Source organism: Saimiri boliviensis, chromosome 6 (assembly GCF_048565385.1).
Source record: "Saimiri boliviensis isolate mSaiBol1 chromosome 6, mSaiBol1.pri, whole genome shotgun sequence".
Taxonomy (NCBI): domain Eukaryota; kingdom Metazoa; phylum Chordata; class Mammalia; order Primates; family Cebidae; genus Saimiri; species Saimiri boliviensis.
Window position 1 is genome coordinate 7,646,225 of NC_133454.1, and position 17,055 is coordinate 7,663,279.

General features: G+C 40.4%; 1 protein-coding gene across 1 annotated transcript in view; it reads right to left on the minus strand.

Moving 5' to 3' along the window:
• The window catches only part of PIWIL4 (piwi like RNA-mediated gene silencing 4), a 57,181-nt gene extending 42,814 nt beyond the window's left edge, over positions 1 to 14,367 (minus strand). Inside the window, exons 1-3 of the mRNA XM_074400321.1 lie at positions 14,312 to 14,367; positions 5,240 to 5,318; positions 1,242 to 1,373 (exon numbers count right to left, since the gene is read on the minus strand). Coding sequence (XP_074256422.1) covers positions 1,242 to 1,373; positions 5,240 to 5,318; positions 14,312 to 14,326 — 226 coding nt within the window. The 5' untranslated portion in view covers positions 14,327 to 14,367. The remainder of the gene's footprint in view (positions 1 to 1,241; positions 1,374 to 5,239; positions 5,319 to 14,311) is intronic.
• Positions 14,368 to 17,055: the final 2,688 nt, after the last annotated feature.

Here is a 17,055-nt window from a genome sequence, read left to right on the forward strand (position 1 = left end):
GTGGCTCATACCTGTAATCCTAGCGCTTTGGAAGGCTGAGGTGGGTGGACTGCTTGAGGCCAGCAGATTGAGACCAGCCTGGCCAACCTGGCAAGATGCTGTCTCTTCAAAAAATGAAAAATAGCTGGATATTGTGGCCCATGCCTGTCATTCCAGCTACTTGGGAGGTTGAGGCACAAGAATCACTTGAACTGGAAGGCAGGGGCTGCAGTGAACCAAGATTACACCACTGTAATGGCTGCTGGTCCCATTAGTGCTGCAGTTAAGAAATTAGGCGGGGTGAATTGCATGCTTGATGAAATGACCAGAATAAAACAGTGGAAGAGAGTGCCTGGCATGTAGTAAGGGGTTTCATGAAACTTTTTCTTCAATTGTGTGTGGACAGTTTGTGTGTATGCTGGATAATAATATATTTCTTATTTTGGTTTAAAAAGTTTGGAAAACACTGATCTGCATCAGTGAGTTTTAACTTTCATAAGGGGTCCACAAAGCCTTTTGAGAATCCAATGAAAACAACAGACCTACTTCCCAGAAAATACATATATATACTGGCAATTTGCATGTAATTTTAGCGGTGAGCCGGGAATCTGGGTAAAGAATTCCCCAAATAGGTTACATTTTTCATTTAACAGTGGAAGTCCAGAAAGGTTATTACTCCCCAGAAAAAGAAGAAACATCTTTTTTTTTGAGACGGAGTTTCGCTCTTGTTACCCAGGCTGGAGTGCAATGGCGCGATCTCAGCTCACTGCAACCTCCACCTCCTGGGTTCAGGCAATTCTCCTGCCTCAGCCTCCTGAGTAGCTGGGATTACAGGCACATGCCACCATGCCCAGCTAATTTTTTGTATTTTTTTAGTAGAGACGGGGTTTCACCATGTTGACCAGGATGGCCTCGATCTCTTGACCTGGTGATCCACTCGCCTCAGCCTCCCAAAGTACTGGGATTACAGGCATGAGCCACCGCACCCGGCTTGAAACATCTTTTTAATTCCCACTCCAGTACATGAAGAAATTCTTTTCCAAAAGTGAGATGTCATTTTGGGGAAGACGTTATTTCTATTAATAAAAGAGAAAATTAAGGCTAGGAAAACTAAAGCTTCTAACAGTGCCTTGAACATAGCAGATGTTCAGTAAATATCTGTTAAGCAAACATATGAATTTATTTATTTTAGAGCTAGAAGTTGGAATTCCTTAAGAAAGATTTGGTAACATTAAAAAAGTAAGTAACATAAAACTGGGTACCTGTTTTACAGTCTCTCACATGTGCCAATTTTTCTCTGGTACAGACATCCAAATCCATGAAGTCCCGTTTATTTTTCACACCTCTTTCCATGAAGGTACTTCCAGCATCAGAAGAAGATAGCTCATGTTTATCTAAAACATGAAGAGAATGCAGTAACAGCTCATATTTCTTTCTAGTGATGCTGTTTACAACTACTATCTCAAAAATGCAGTGCTATCAAAGCTTGTGGTTTTGAACACAGCTTGCCCATATTGCTGAAAACATTCATGACTATACAGACATCTTCAGTCTAAAAATGGAAAACTGAAGAAAACAGAATGTTTTGTTAAAAATAACAGATCTTGGCCCTGTGTGGTGACTCATGACTCTAGTCCCACCCAGTACTTTAGGAGGTCATGGCAGGCAGATCGCTTGAGCTCAGGAGTTAGAGGCCAGCCTGGGCAACGTGTTGAAACCCCGTCTCTACCAAAAACACAAAAAATCAACTGGGTGTGGTGGCATGTCCCTGGGCAGAGGTGGGAGGATCACTTAAGCCCAGAAGGCGGAGGTAGCAGTGAGCCGTGGTCACAGCTGCACTCCAACCTGGGCAACAGGGCAAAACCCTGTCTCACTAAAACAAAAACAGATCTTGAGTTAGTTCTTGTTCTAGTAATATTGTAGACTTTCTCTTCTTGGCTAAGGAAAAAGCTCTCCCTCCCCATTCCCTTCTGCATACCTATTTATGGAAGGCAGCTCTCCTGACCTTACCTGTTGTATAACACCCTGAAGGGTTACAGACTAAATTCTGTCCTCATCAACTTCTGCCCAGAAAGAGGCTGAATCTCTGACCTTTCCCAATGAAAAGAAGAGAAATTGCCTAGAACATTGCCATCAGTTTTTGAGAATAAAAGCGTTTCACCTCAGAGCATATCCCTTACTGATAGCTTCTAGAAAACATAAAATCTGCTTCCAAATGAGTATTTTCTGTTTAAATTAGTACAGTAGACACTGACTTTTTTTGGCATATAGAAAATAACTTTATAAAAATACAAAATATTACTGCAAAGTAATATTAATTTCTAGAAATCTGACATGACCACTGCCTTTGATGTAGTCACTGTATAAAACCACCACATGGAACTGCTACTGGCTCAAATGCTGTCTTGCCCCTGCTCAGTGGAGTCTAAGTTTCCCAGGAAAATCACAAAATGTATGTAATCTTTAATTCTATTATCCTCACTAGATTGTCCATGTGAGCCATTGCTCTAGGTTTCAAAAGATGTTAGGTAGTTTCTAAAAATTCAAGCTACCATAGTATGACATTTACCAGGAGCTGGAGGGATGGGGGAATGGGAGTTATTACGTAACAAATACATAGTTCCCATTTTGCAAGGTGAAAAAAGATCTAGAGTTGGATGGTAGGGATGGTTGTATGACAATATGAATGAAGTTCATCTCCCAAGACTATACATTTAAAAGTAATTAAAATGGTAAATTGTATATATATATATATATTTTTGTTTGTTTGTTTGTTTGTTTGTTTGTTTGTTTTGTTTTTTTTTGAGGCGGAGTTTCACTCTTGTTGCCCAGGCTGGAGTGCAATGGCACGATCTCGGCTCACCGCAAGCTCCGCCTCCTGGGTTCAGGCAATTCTCCTGCCTCAGCCTCCCGAGTAGCTGGGATTACAGGCACGCGCCACCATGCCCAGCTAATGTTTTGTATTTTGAGTAGAGACGGGGTTTCACCATGTTGACCAGGATGGTCTCGATCTCTTGGCCTTGTGATCCACCTGCCTCGGCCTCCCAAAGTGCTGGGATTACAGGCTTGAGCCACCGTGCCTGGCCTATTATATATATTTTTAAATAAATAAATACAACTCCAATTTGCCCTTCAAGGTTGAAGGATTTTCATCACTCACATTCATAAGAATGTGTGGCAGATGTGAAAAAACATTTGCAAGGATGGAATAATGTTTGAAAATAATGGAACACACTGGGCCTGTTAGAGCAGGGCTTCTGTGCTCACAGGCTGTACATTCATTTGTGTGTTTGGATCACAGAGATACATACATAGGACTGGAAAACTTCCAGTGAGGAACAGTAGAATCAGACAGGAGATGCGTCAGGGGATGAGACCCTCAGAGTCTGGGAGAAGCTAAATGCTTAGGGGACCAGACTCTCAGAGTCTGGGAGAAGCTAAATGCTTAGAGTTTCCACATTTACTAGAAATCAGTCACTGTGGAAATAAAAAACGTTGTGGCAGGACAAGAGAGACGGCTAACCGGTTTTATTCAGAGTCATGGACTACATTGCGTTACCTCAGAATTCCTGTGTTGAAATCCTAATCCCCGGTGCCTCTGAATGTGACCGTATTTGGAGACAGGGTTTTTAAATAGGTGATTAAGTTAAAGTGAGGTCGTTAAGGTGGTTCCTAATCCAGCATGATTGACGTCATAAGAAGAGGAATCAGGGCACAGAAATGCAGAGGAAAGATCGTGTGAACAAGGAGAAGACAGCCGTCTAGAAGCCAAGGAGAGGGTCCTCAGAAGAAACCAGCCCTGTCCCCACCTTATCTCGGACTTTAAGAGTCCAGATTTGTGAGAAAATAAATTTCTGCTGATTAAGCCACCTAACTGGTGCCACTTTGCCAGGGCAGCCCTAGCAAACTAACACATGGGGCACAATGTGTGATTGTGGTGACTTGGAGTAGCATGTTGACAAGTATCCTAAGACCAAATCTGGCTTTGCAGTGAAGAGAGCTACCACTGAATAGTGATGTTTACCACAGGAGGGGGAAAAAAGAGAGCAGTGGCTACGCGCGTACCAGGTTTCTACCATCCTTCCAAGCAATGGCACTAGCATTTATATACTATTCAGATTTTCTTTGCCTTTTAAAAAATCCGTATGAATTTGAGGCATACAAGTACAGTTTTGTTACATGGATATACTGCACAGTGTAAAGTCTGGGCTTTTAGTGCAACCATCATCTGAATAATGTACATTGCACCCATTAAGCAATTTCTCACTCCCCTCCCAACCTTCTAAGTCTCCAGTGTCTATTACTCCACACTGTATGTCCATGTTTACACATTATTTAGCCTCCACGTACAAGTAAGAACATACAGGCCAGGCGCAGTGGTTCACCCCTATAATCCCAGCACTTTGGGAGGCCAAGGCAGGCAAATCACCTGAGGTCAGGAGTTTGAGAGGCTGATAAACATGGAGAAACCCCGTCTCTACTTAAAATACAAAAAAAGAGCCAAGCGTGGTGGCACATGCCCGTAATTCCAGTTACTTGGGAGGCTGAGGCAGGAGAAACACTTGAACCCAGGAGGAGGAAGTGGCGATGAGCCAAGATCATGCCATTGCACTTTAGTCTGGGCAACAAGAGTGAAACTGCATCTTAAAAAAAAAAAAAAAAAGAACATGCCTTATTTGACTTTGTTTCTGAATTATTTCACTTAAGATAATGGCCTCCAATTCCATCCATGCTGCTACAAGACATGCTTTCATTCTTTTTATGGCTGAGTAGTATTGTCTTATATATGTATATCATATTTTCTTTCTCTAATTATCCATTGATGAATATTTAAGTTGATTTTATATCTTTGCTATTGTGAAGAGTGCTGAAATAAACATACAAGTGCAGATATATTTTGGATATAATGATTTATTTTACTTTGGGCAGATATCCAGCAGTGGGGTTGCTGGATCAAATACTATTTCTATATAACACCATAAAGATTTTTAAAGTTTTTTTTTCAAAATTCTTCAGTGAATAGAAAGAAACGGAAACTGACTTCCTAATATCTGTGGCTTCCTGTCTACCAAACACTGCCAGGAAATTCAGCACATGCTTCCATGTTGAAAAGTCCCAAAGGAACATGACAAAGGGGATCCTTCAAGGAAAGGAAACTGGGCAGTGCAAGAGGTGAGCCTGCTGCTGTAAGGCCCAGTAGGGCTCCTCTTGCTCCATCCACAGTGAATAGAACTAAATGAACAGGCTAAGTTGCACTCACCGTTTGTTGAAATCCTGCTTGTTCCCGTGAAGGCATTGCTAGAGGATGCTTCATTGTTACTAAGATCAACCGATGTAGGCTAAAATGGCCAGAAAAAAAAAAGTTTTGTTCCAATGTACAATGTTAAGTCACAAACCAAAAGATTATCCTAAGAACAGTGTCAGGTCATTACCATGAACTAGGCAAAGAAAATGTTAACACGTAAAACCTTTAAGAGATGAGAAGAGAGTGCCCATTCTAGAAAACAGGAGGACACACTATATAGTTTTCCTCGGTCTTCAAACTTTGACTTTAGTACCAACTGTCGCCAGATATAGCTGGAGGTGCAAAGAGGCAGAGGTGAGATCCTTGTGCCCAGGCAGCCCACCAGAGGGCAGGCAGCACACAGGCACATGGACCTCATGCTTCCCTGGCCCATGGACAGAAAATGGACAGAGGACCCGGGGCAGCAGCTCAGATCGTGACTCTGCCTGAATAAACTGGGCCAAAACAGGTTCACAAAACAGGCCAAGGGAACCATCAGTACTTTCTCTTTTCACAGTGACTTCTCTTTGTTCAGGAAGTTACTATATCTTGGCCTGCTAAAAAATGAACAAAGTCCAGAGAAGACCACTCCGTTAGAAAAAAGGCATAAGGACCACAAACTACTCATTTGAATACTTGCTCCAAATGCTAAGAATATGTAGCTGTGTTAGTAACATTACTCCATAGTTGCTTATTGGCAGATAAATTCAATCTAGTTGCCTAAACCCAGCAAGGAGCTTTCCTTATGGTGGTTGCTCAAGAAACAGTAGTTTAAACCACTTGTATGAGAGTATTTATTTTTAAATACTAATTAGCTAGACAAACTGCATTAGATTATATGTCGTGTAATGTTATGAAGGCACATCACTTTTTACCGGGCAACTTAAAACCAAATCATAAAATTAAAACTTAGAAAGTAGAAAAGAATGACATGTTTGTCGCCGGTGTTCAGTCCTCTTTACCGGCTAATATGCCTACATTAATATCTTACTCAGACAAGATCCCTTAGAAGGAAAAAAACTATGAGAAGAAACCTTGGTTAAGACTCAAACTTGAGAGAAAAGACAATGCACTACTGTACTTCCCAAGAGAGAGGAGGGGACACATGCAGAGGAGGGCATTGTTCAAGCCAGAGAGAGAGGGAGGAGAAAATGAAACCATGTGCAATAAGCATTCTACACACCAACGACGAGGCTTGTGTGCGCCCCACTTCTGTGGCACTGAAGCTGCTGCGGGCGATGCCTCTGGCCCTGGCTCGGGCCCTTCCACTCATGTTTCCGGTGAGCCCAGAGAGGCCACAAGAGCTGCAAAGTCTCAGTTAGGGTGTGTTTGGCTTTGGCTACAGATAGTGAGGCTGCAACCGCGAACCTGTGCCTGGAGGCGGTGGATGTCCGGCATCCCCAAGCTACGCAGGGGCCGGAAACGCCTCCGAGGCTCGTGCGTGGGTGGAGAAGGCGCGCGCGGGGCGTGAGGGCTGGCGCGAGCACGTGGGCCTGGGCAGGACTTCCTTTTTCTTCCCGCTAACTCCACCCCCACCCCCAAATTGGGCATTATCCAGTTTTTAAATTTTGGCAAATCTTATGTCTATTGGGTAGTATCAAACAATTTTTTTTTCAGTTTGTGTTTTCTGCTCCCCAGTGAGGGTAAGTACCTCTTCATACGTGTGATCGTTTTGCAGTTTTCCATTCCGTATATTGTGTGTGGCTTCCGTTGCCCATTTTAAAAATAGTTTCTTATCTTTGTGATTTGGAAGAAACCTTTTTTAAAAAAAATTGCAAATATCTACTTCCAGTCTATCACTTGTTAATTTTTACTATACAGTGCTTTAACCGTAATTTTAAATTTCAATGTTGTCAAAGTCAGCCATTTAAAAATGTGTGCTTTTTGAGTATTTTAAAAAGAAAATTCCACTTGTCACAAGGACAAGGGCATTAGATGATATTTTCTATTTATTAACTTTGTAAGTTTACTGTTCACAGTTAAATATCTTCTATCCTTCAGGAATTTACACTCACACATATGTAGGTATATATGTGAGTGAGATAGAGGTCCAACATTATCTCCATATAGTGAGCCATTATTCCTTGACATCATCTATTAAATAGCATATACTTTCTCCAATAGTTTGTGAAGCCATCTCCAGCAAATGACAGATTCCCATGTGTACATAGATCTACTCTGACCCTTCCATTTCTGCATCAACAGTTTAACACTTTGTATTATTCATAAAATCTTGTGGGACTAGTCTTTGCCCTTTGATCATTTTTTTCCACCTGATTTATTTGTTCACAAACTTTATTCTTCCATATAAATTTTAAGTTTGTCAAGTGTCTTTAAATATCTTGCTTAAATTTCAAGAGCATTGTATTTGATATATAAATCAATTTAGGAAGAACTTACATCTTTACAATGTTAAATTCCTTCATTTATTCGAGTTTCTCTTTGTATCTTTTAATAGAGTTTAATTTTTTCATAAAAGTCTCATGTACTGAGTTAACTTTTGAAAATTTCATAGTTTTTGTTACTGCTGTGAACTGTATCTTCTTGTCATGTTTCATACCTGGTAATTATTAGTGCAGACACAGGATACTGCTTTTTGTAAAGTTGATATTGTTTATCAAGCTTGCTGAATTCCTCAGTTCTTGGAGCTTGTCTTTTGATTTCATTGAATTTGTATGTAGATAACCATATCATCTACAAATAATGGTAATTTTGTCTCATCACTTTTTCTTTCTATTTGTTTTTCTTGTCTTATGTTGCCCAGATTTTTCAGTACAATGTTGAAGGTTACTGTGGTAGTTGGAATTCTTGTTTTCTTTCTGATTTTGAAGAGATTGAAATGTCTCCATTTTGTTTGATATTTGCTATAAATAGCTAATTTATAGCCTTTATCATCTTAAGAAAGCTTTCTTCTAGTCCTGCTTTTCTAAGATTCTTTTAATTATAAATGTATGTAGAATTGTATTAAATAGCAAACTGGATTTGTTGAAAAGCTTGTGTTGAAGTTTTAAGGGCACATACACAGGCTGTTTATCAGAGTATTATTGGAGTGGCAAGTAGTTTGGGGCAGCTTCTATGCCCATCAGAAAGAGCAATAGGTAGGTAAAATGTGGTAGACATATGGAGTGGCTAACATTCAGGAATAATGACATAAATATAAATTTAGCAACATGAATAGATCTTAAGCACACTGTGTTGAATAAAGGAAAAGCTTAAAAAAAGGTTGAGATCTATACAATGATAAAACATTATATTAATTTTTAAAACCTGCATATGGGATACAAACTAATTTTTTAAGTAAATGTATATATCCAAGAAGAGACACAATAGATTAAGTACTTATATAAGGGAATAAAACAGGAATGTGAATGGGACAGAGGAAGAGAAAGCAAAAGACAATACAGTATACTATAGCATGTGCACAGATCCATATCTGTGAGAATCGTATAAAATGAATCAAAGAATATGATTAATTCAACTTTCTGTACTTGGGGACTTCAAATTAAAGAAATATAATAGCGAATGTTTATTGAATACCTACAATATGCTAGACATTATTGCCCCAGTTTTATAGTTTAGGAAATTAAAACGTAGGAAAACGAAGGGACTTGCCCAGGCCGTACATTATATGGCATAGCTGGGATCCCAATTCAAGTCTGTCAGCCTGTAAAGCTGACACTGTATCCACTCATCTCCTCCCTCCAAGGTGATCTGCCTTACTTTAGATGCAGCTCTTACTCGAGGAAAAAGCTCAAAGCCTGTGTGTTATTTCCTGCTCTGCCCTTCTATTTATTCTCCGTCAGAATACCCTTTTATGAGGTTCTCTTGGAACACATTAACCCTGACTACTGGCAAGTGAAAGACATAATGATGGCCCTGGGCGGAGATGGCCCGCCTTGGACTTGGCTCAGTGAAGCTACTTTAATGAATAATAATAGATTTATTTGAAAATTAATGAGTCTGAAAGTTGTGAGTGATCATAAACTGCTGTGTTACAAAGGAGAGGCAGGTGGAAAACACATTGTGGACAAGGAATCTACTTCTGAAAATACATGCTTTGTTTCTGAATGCTAAAATAATCTCTAGCCCATGTTTTCCAAATGTACCACCTCCAGATACTACATTCCTTTCCATGTGACCTGCACTGATATGGTAGCATGAGAGAGTGACAAGAAAGGCTGAGAATACATGTGACCTTTGAATGGTCAGATCCTTTCAGTTTTCCAACTACGAATGTGTTATAAAATCAGAATATTAATGATTTCTAATCGTTATCTGCATTTTCAGCTCTCTGCTATGATTACTGTAATAACTGACATACAAAGCAGTTACATTGTGCCTTCCACAAGTGCTGTTTTTAATGCACGTGTACTTTCCCCGTGGTAGTGATTGGTGCAGGAAAAAGATAAGGGGGCGTCCCTGGAGAACTTCTGACCCGCCTGCACACTGGAAAAATGGGGTTAGAGCCACACCAAGTTGGAAGCAACCGCTTGCAGTGAGGAGGAGCCTGGGCACTTCAGTCCCTGTGTGTGTCCTGGAATGAATCTGTGAGGTGGGGGCCTCTAGTTTTGGCGAAAATTTTTTTCCTTTTTGCCCAGTAAATTTCATTTCCCTCTCCCTTTAGTGTGTCTGCATGCCTAACTTTTCCTGGTTGTGTGACAAGAACTGTTTTAGCTGAGCTAAGGAGCAAAGTTCAGCATCAGTAGGGAGGCAGTACAGTAAGGGTACATGTATGCGTGGGCTTTAAAGTCAGACCACAGTTTGAATCCCAACTCCACTGCTCACTAGCCTCACCCAAGGAAACGTACATAATCTCGTTTTCTCATTTGGCCTTAGTTTCTTTGACTATAAAGTGGGGATAGTGTCACACTAGGATTTCTCAGCCTCAGCAGTATTCACATTTTGGGCTGGAAAATTCTCTGTTGTGGAAGTCTGTCCTATGCATTGCAGAATGTTTAGCAGTATCTCTGGCCTTTACTCACTAGATGGTAATAGCATTCCAATTGTAACAGCTAAAAATGTCTCTAGACACGGCTCCTCGTCCCTGGGAGGGCAAGTCGCTCCTGGTTGAGAATTGCTGAGATATGTCTACTCTAAGGATTGTTTTGAGGATTAAATGAAATAATAATGATGTTTGTATAGTGTTTGCCATGCAATAAAAATTGCATAATTTATTATTGTGTGTGATGAACACATTTTATAAAAATTCAATACAATTTTTACAATATGTCATACTTTTGAACTTGTGTCAGATCACTCCATGTGCTCGTATTGGTTGAGGATACTGCTGGTCGTAGCTGCCTGTTATCTCATGCTACCCTTCCTTCACATTTTCCTCAGTCCACCTTTCAGCTCCAGCCATTGCTATGGCAATCGTCTGCACACAGTGTAACCTGATAGCTTTGTACCTCAACTGAATCCTGCATCTCTCAGTTCTGTCCCAGGGCCTCTCTGCTGCAACAGGACACCCACAGGCATACTGACACAGAAGTAAACCTCAAGTTAACACTTTCATGGGGCAACCGTTAGCTAAAAGGGGTGGGAGAATGTGGATAAATCCTTTCTCTACCATCCACAGAGAAGATAATTCTGTGGTGCATTCTTTGGCTTCACAGTGGGTCCCTAGTCGGGTAGCAGACGCCACAGCAGTAATGAGCTTGATAATGCATTCTTGGGTTGAATTTCATCCTCCCTTATTTCACCCTTCTCAGGCCCTCTCTCCTGTTCCTTGCTGTCACTTACCAAAATAGACCACCCACTTGCAAGCCCTTATCTCAGGTTGTATTTGGGAGGAAACTTAAGCTAACATAGTTCAGTAGGAGAATATAGTATTCATTCTAAAACATATTCCATGCCTGCTGTGGAATATTGTAAATGGTAATGGTTTCAAGCATTAGTATCTGAATGTCCAAGCATTCGTGTCTAAATTTTATCAACGAGAAAGCACAATTCAAAGATTTGCCTGAACTCATCCTGCAAGTCAGATGTAAAACTTAGTTTTTCAGTTATTCAGTCTTGTCTGTGGCTGCAACTTAGTTATTTTATTAGGTAAACCCTGTAAATAACAATCGTAGGCTGGGTGCGGTGGCTCACACCTTTAATCCCAGCACTTTGGGAAGTTGAGGAGGGCAGATCACCTGAGGTCAGAGTTTGAGACCAGCCTGAGCAACATGGAGAAACCCCGTTTCTACTAAAAATAAAGAATTAGCTGGGCGTGGTAATGCATGCCTATGATCCCAGCTACTCTGAAGGCTGAGGCAAGAGAATCGCTTGAACCTAGGAAACAGAGATTGCAGTGACCTGAGATTGCACCACTGCACTCCAGCCTGGAGAGCAAAACAACTCCATCTCAAAAAAAAAAAGAAAAAAGAAAAAAGAAAGAAAGAAAGAAAAAGAATGATCAGAAAAGAATGGTCATGTACAAGTGTAGGCCTGTTCACATCACCTAATTCATTTCTCAGTATGCATGGTTCCTGCTAACACAGAATTAATTTCCTGGGTACAGGTGTGGGTGCTTAAAAATCTGTGGAATTAGTGCATCAATGTGTTACCTTTGTTGGGCCTTATTTTAATAATACTGGATTGATTTTGAACAGTCTCATTCTTTTAACTTTTTATTTTGAAGTACATTTATAAAAAAGTTGCAAGGATAACTCAAAGAATGCCCATAAACCTTTTACCAAGATTCACCAGTTAACATTTTGCTATATTTGCCTTATTTTTTCCGTGTGTGTGTGTGTGTGTGTGTGTGTACATACATACATATATATATATTTATTATATATATATATATATTTTTTTTTTCTGGTCCATTCCGCAAAGAAGTTGACATTATGATCTTTGACTTTTAAATAGCTTAGTGTGTGCCTCAGATCTTCGAATAATGTTGCTTTGTTCAACATCATTTCCTTTTAATGTTGATGAGAAAAAAATCTGTTCTCAGCCACAGCCCCTGGAGTTTGCATATTCTTCCCCTGTCTACGTAAGTAAGTTTTCTCTGGGTACTCCAATTGCCACATCCCAAAACTGTGAATGTTAGGTTTATTGGCATGTCTGTAAGATCCAAGTCTAAGTGAATATGGGTGTGGATGTGAGTGTTCCCTGCAATGGAATGGAGTCCTGTTCAAGAAAGGTTCCTGCCTTGCACCCTGAATTGCTGGGATAGGCTCCAGGCACCCATGACCCTAAACTGGAAAATTTGGGTAAATAGTTATCTTACTTATTTTTATTAACCTTTCTTAAATGTACACAGAGCTCACATTTCAATGTTTAATATTAGAAGTGTTTGGGGTCTGTATTTAGAAGTTTGATATCTTTGTGACCAGAAGTCAGCTGTGGGAACTTAACTCTTGTTTGCATCAATTAGTCTATGGTAAAATTGGTTTCATAGATGCTGTTTGGCTTAAAGTCAGAGTTTCCAAGAACCTAGTGACAATGCTGAGAACTTACTGTATTTGTTAAGAGTAAGAATATTTTTTCATTCCCTTATATAACCACAGCACAGTTGTCTAAAGTGGGAAACTTAAAATGGGTAAATATTACTGATTCATCTATAGTCCATTTTTAAATTTTGCTGAGTGTCCTCAAATGTCCCCCCAAAAAAGCAGTTTTTTTCTGGCCCAAAATACGGTTAGGTCAGAATAATAAATTAGCATTCAGTTGTCATAACTTTTCACTCATGACTTTTTACTTTTCTTGACTCTGTAACATGAACAGTCTTGCTTTTTTAAAAAAAAAATTATGAGAACTATATTATCGATATGTTCAGAGAAAGAAAAATTCCCATTAAGCAATAGATGTTAAGTTGCTTAACCATTGTAACGGAAATCTTTCCAAAATGCATCATTTGCTTCCTTGTCCCATTGTGCTCCAGAAAGGATTTAAGATTATTTCTACATGTGCAAGATAAAATAGGAGGAAATGATTACAATAGAGAGCTTTCCTAGTCCCTAGTTCTTCCCCTAGTTTCCTCTCCCTTAGGTTTATACTTCTTCACACAAGCACTCTCTTTCCCCAAGAAAATCCCTCCACCTCCAAAAGGAAGCCCCATTCCCATGACTCAGTGGGTGTCATTTTGACCTTCCTCAGCCCTAAGCACTTACCTTTGTGAGCTCTTTCTTCCATTACAAAAATAATTTTAAATTATATTTTACAACTTTAGTAGAACAAAAATGAATATGTTAATTCTGTAACTAAAACATTTTCTTTTAAGAATTTTTTTTTCTTTCTCAGTTTTTTTTTTTATTTTCCTGAGACAGAGTCTCACTCTTGTCGCCCAGGCTGGAGTGCAGTAGCGCTATCTCAGCTCACTGCAACCTCTGCCTTCTGGGTTCAGGTGATTCTCCTGCTTCAGCTTCCCAACTCCAAAGTAGCTGGGACTACAGGCATGTGCCACCGTGCCTGGATAATTTTTGTATTTTTAGTAAAGATGGGGTTTCACCATATTGGCTAGGCTGGTCTCAAACTCCTGACCTCAGGTGATCCAACTGCCTTGGTGTCCCAAAGTGCTGGGATTACAGGCGTGAGCCAGTGTGCCCAGCCGAGTTTTTTATCTTTTCACATTAAAAGAAATTAAGACATTTTCATGGGCCCCCAAAAGCATTGTCGGTCCTATGCACTGTGCTTATATTGCCCAACAGATAACACTGGTCTTGTCCTCACCCCCATATGAATCCTGCAGACTGAGTGATTGGATGTAGAAGCACACTCGGGGACTGCAGCAATAGGTCCGGATGCCCACTGGCTCCCAAGCCCCACAGAAGCATGCAGAAGGCATGGTGAGGGAGGATCTCTGGCCCTCTAACATCAGTGGCCAGGGTCGACCTGGGTACTCTGCAATAGTCCGTTCTGTGTGAGTTGCAGGCATGTCCACTTATTCTGTTTAATTATGGAATGTGTTAGAGCAGTGCATGTATCTTTCCCAAGGACAGGTAACATATAGAGTTGGGTAGAGAGCAGGACCACCTATGGACACCCTGGGAAAGGAACTATTTCCTTAATTAGCAAAGCTCCTCCCTTTTCCCCCCAAGTCAGTACTTCCCCACTTACTGTGCAGAGTTGCATTTGGTGTCTTTCCAGTTCCAGCTTGGGGCCTACCAGGATAAACAAGGAAGTTAGATTCTCTCAACATTGGATGCTTATTTTGTTACCCCAAGGAAGGGCTCCGAATTTATGACTGTAGGAAGGACTCAGTTAAAGCTTTTAATTTTCTCAGTGCTGGTGATTGGAATGGAGGGATATCTTTCAATAGCAGCTTTGTAAATAAGGGAGAATTACCAAGAGTAGCAAACTGGGCTACGATCTACAAAGTTCAGAGTCGTTGACCTCAGTCCGAAAAAGTGGGAACAGTAAGCCTTCTGTTAACCACTGAACTCAGGCCCACTAATTTCCTTACTGCACTCATGCATCAAATAACAATCACCCCAATCCACACTATTGTCAGACTTTATGGCCAGTCAAGTCTTCCCACGTGGAGTTATAAAAGCTGAGATTTCTCAAGGTAATAAAATTAAAATCTGGTAACATTCTAATTGGTTCAGATCCTGTTTTGGCCCAATACCATGGTAATATTCATGAGGTAAAGAGAAGGCTGTTGGGACATTGGGGCTTAGTCATTGAGGGGGACTTTCCTGAGGGGGTTGGTGAGGGGTGTAATCAGTGACTCAGCTCCAACAGGACTGCTCTATTTGAATCATGTATTGGGGTTCGACATAAACTTTTGTTTGTAAATTAGATTCTGCTTTTCTAAAAAAGAAGTCTGCAAGTCACCAATATTGTGTTTTTTCTTAATTTTATTGCAGAAACTACCTAAGCAATCCTAAACAGAAGCTTAAAGATTTAGACTGTTGATCTTTCATCCACCTAAACTCAGGGTAGTTCACAGGGAAAACAAGTAGCTTTGGAGTCCAAGACATGTAGAATCAGCCTTAGCCGTGCAGAGAGGAGCTGCGTTATCTGAAGTCAGTAGCTCTGCCTCTCAGTTATCTGTAACATGAGGATTTTAAACTTAACTCACAGCGGGGTTGTGAGTATAAAATCGGATAATGTATGTAGGGAAGTACCCATCTTAGCCATATTGCAGCTTCAATAGAGTTCTCTTCTCTGAGCTGCCCTTTTCCCACGTAGGTCAACCTCATGTACTCTCCCTATTAAAGGAACTTCTTTCCTACCCCATGGTGTAAAACCCATTTTTTCTTATTTGGGCCCCAGCAAAGATAAAAGATGCTGTTACCAGAAAGGGGTCCCAATCCAGACCCCAAAAGAGGGTTCTTGGATCTTGTGCAAGAAAGAATTGGAGTTAGGTCCATAGCGTAAAGTGAAAGCAAGTTTATTAAGAAAGTAAAGGCATAAAAAAATGGCCACTCCATAGACAGAGCAGTAGCATGGGCTGCTGGTTGCCCATTTTTTAAGGCTTTTTCTTGATAAGGGGTGGATTACTCATGCCTCCCCTTTTTAGACCAGAAGGGTAACTTCCTGACGTTGCCATGGCATTTGTAAACTGTCATAGTGCTGGTGGGAGGGTAGCAGTAAGGACCACCAGAGGTCACTCTCATCACCATCTTGGTCTTGGTGTGTTTTGGCCGGCTTCTTTACTGCAGCTTGTTTTAATCAGCAAGGTCTTTCTGACCTGTATCTTGTGCTGACCTCCTATCTCACCCTGTGACTTAGAATGCCTCACTTACTGGGAATGAGCCCAGCAGGTCTCAGGCTTATTGTACCCACTCCCTATTCAAGTTGTTGTTGCTCTGGTTCAAACACCTTTGACAATGCTGGATATTATTCTGAACAATGAGCCCTCATATATCATAAAAAATTATTTATTTGGTTACTTATTTTTCTCCTTCCTCCAGAAGTTTCCACCAAAAGAAAATTTGCATGACCATGGAAATAATTCTTAGATACAACTCCAAAAGCATAATCCATAAAATATTAATAAATTTGACTTTATTAAAATTAAAAACTTTAGTTCTCATACTTAATCACATCTGAAAATGCTATTAAGAGAATGAAAAGATGGCTACATAATAAAGTATTTATAAAAGATATATCTGATAAAGCACTTGTATACAGAATACATAAAGAATTAATTGAATACTGTTGGGCAGTAAATAGAAAGGTACTACTGATACACAATAATATTGAAGAGTCACAAATGCATTATGTTAAGCAAAATAAACCAGATTGAAAAGCTACATACTGCTTGATAATAGAAAACAGATCAGTGGTTCAGGAGCTGGAGTAGTAGGAGAAGCTGTGTCCAGAGAGGCATAAGGAAAGTTTTGAGAATGATGGAACTTGACCACAAGTCCTGTTTCGTAGATGCTGGAGTGGCATTGGCAGTGGTGCACTATCAGAATCACTGAAGTGAATTAACTAAGTCTCATTAGGCTTTGAACATGCAAACAAATGGAGCATGGTGAACCCCAATGCCTTGAACTGCTGTCTGCTCAAAAATCTGTGGAGAGGAAGCAAGGGCAAAGGCAGTATCTTCTCCTTGGCACTTACTCTAGGGAGTCTAAACTGAATCCTTCAGTGCTTCCTATTCAGATCCAAAGTTCTTAGCCAGGTTTATAAGGCTCTTTGTGATCACTCTGTTTTCCTCTCTAGGATCATCTCATACCATCCCCACCTCCCGCTTCTGCCCCCACCCCCGTCCACCCTTGTTTTTTAGTCCAGAATTACATGCAAGTCCTCTCACCTACCATATTCCCTCACACTTGTCGTCATGCTCACCTCTAAAGTGTACTGGAAACTCCTCTTTAGATTTGAGAACTCATCCAAATATCACCTCC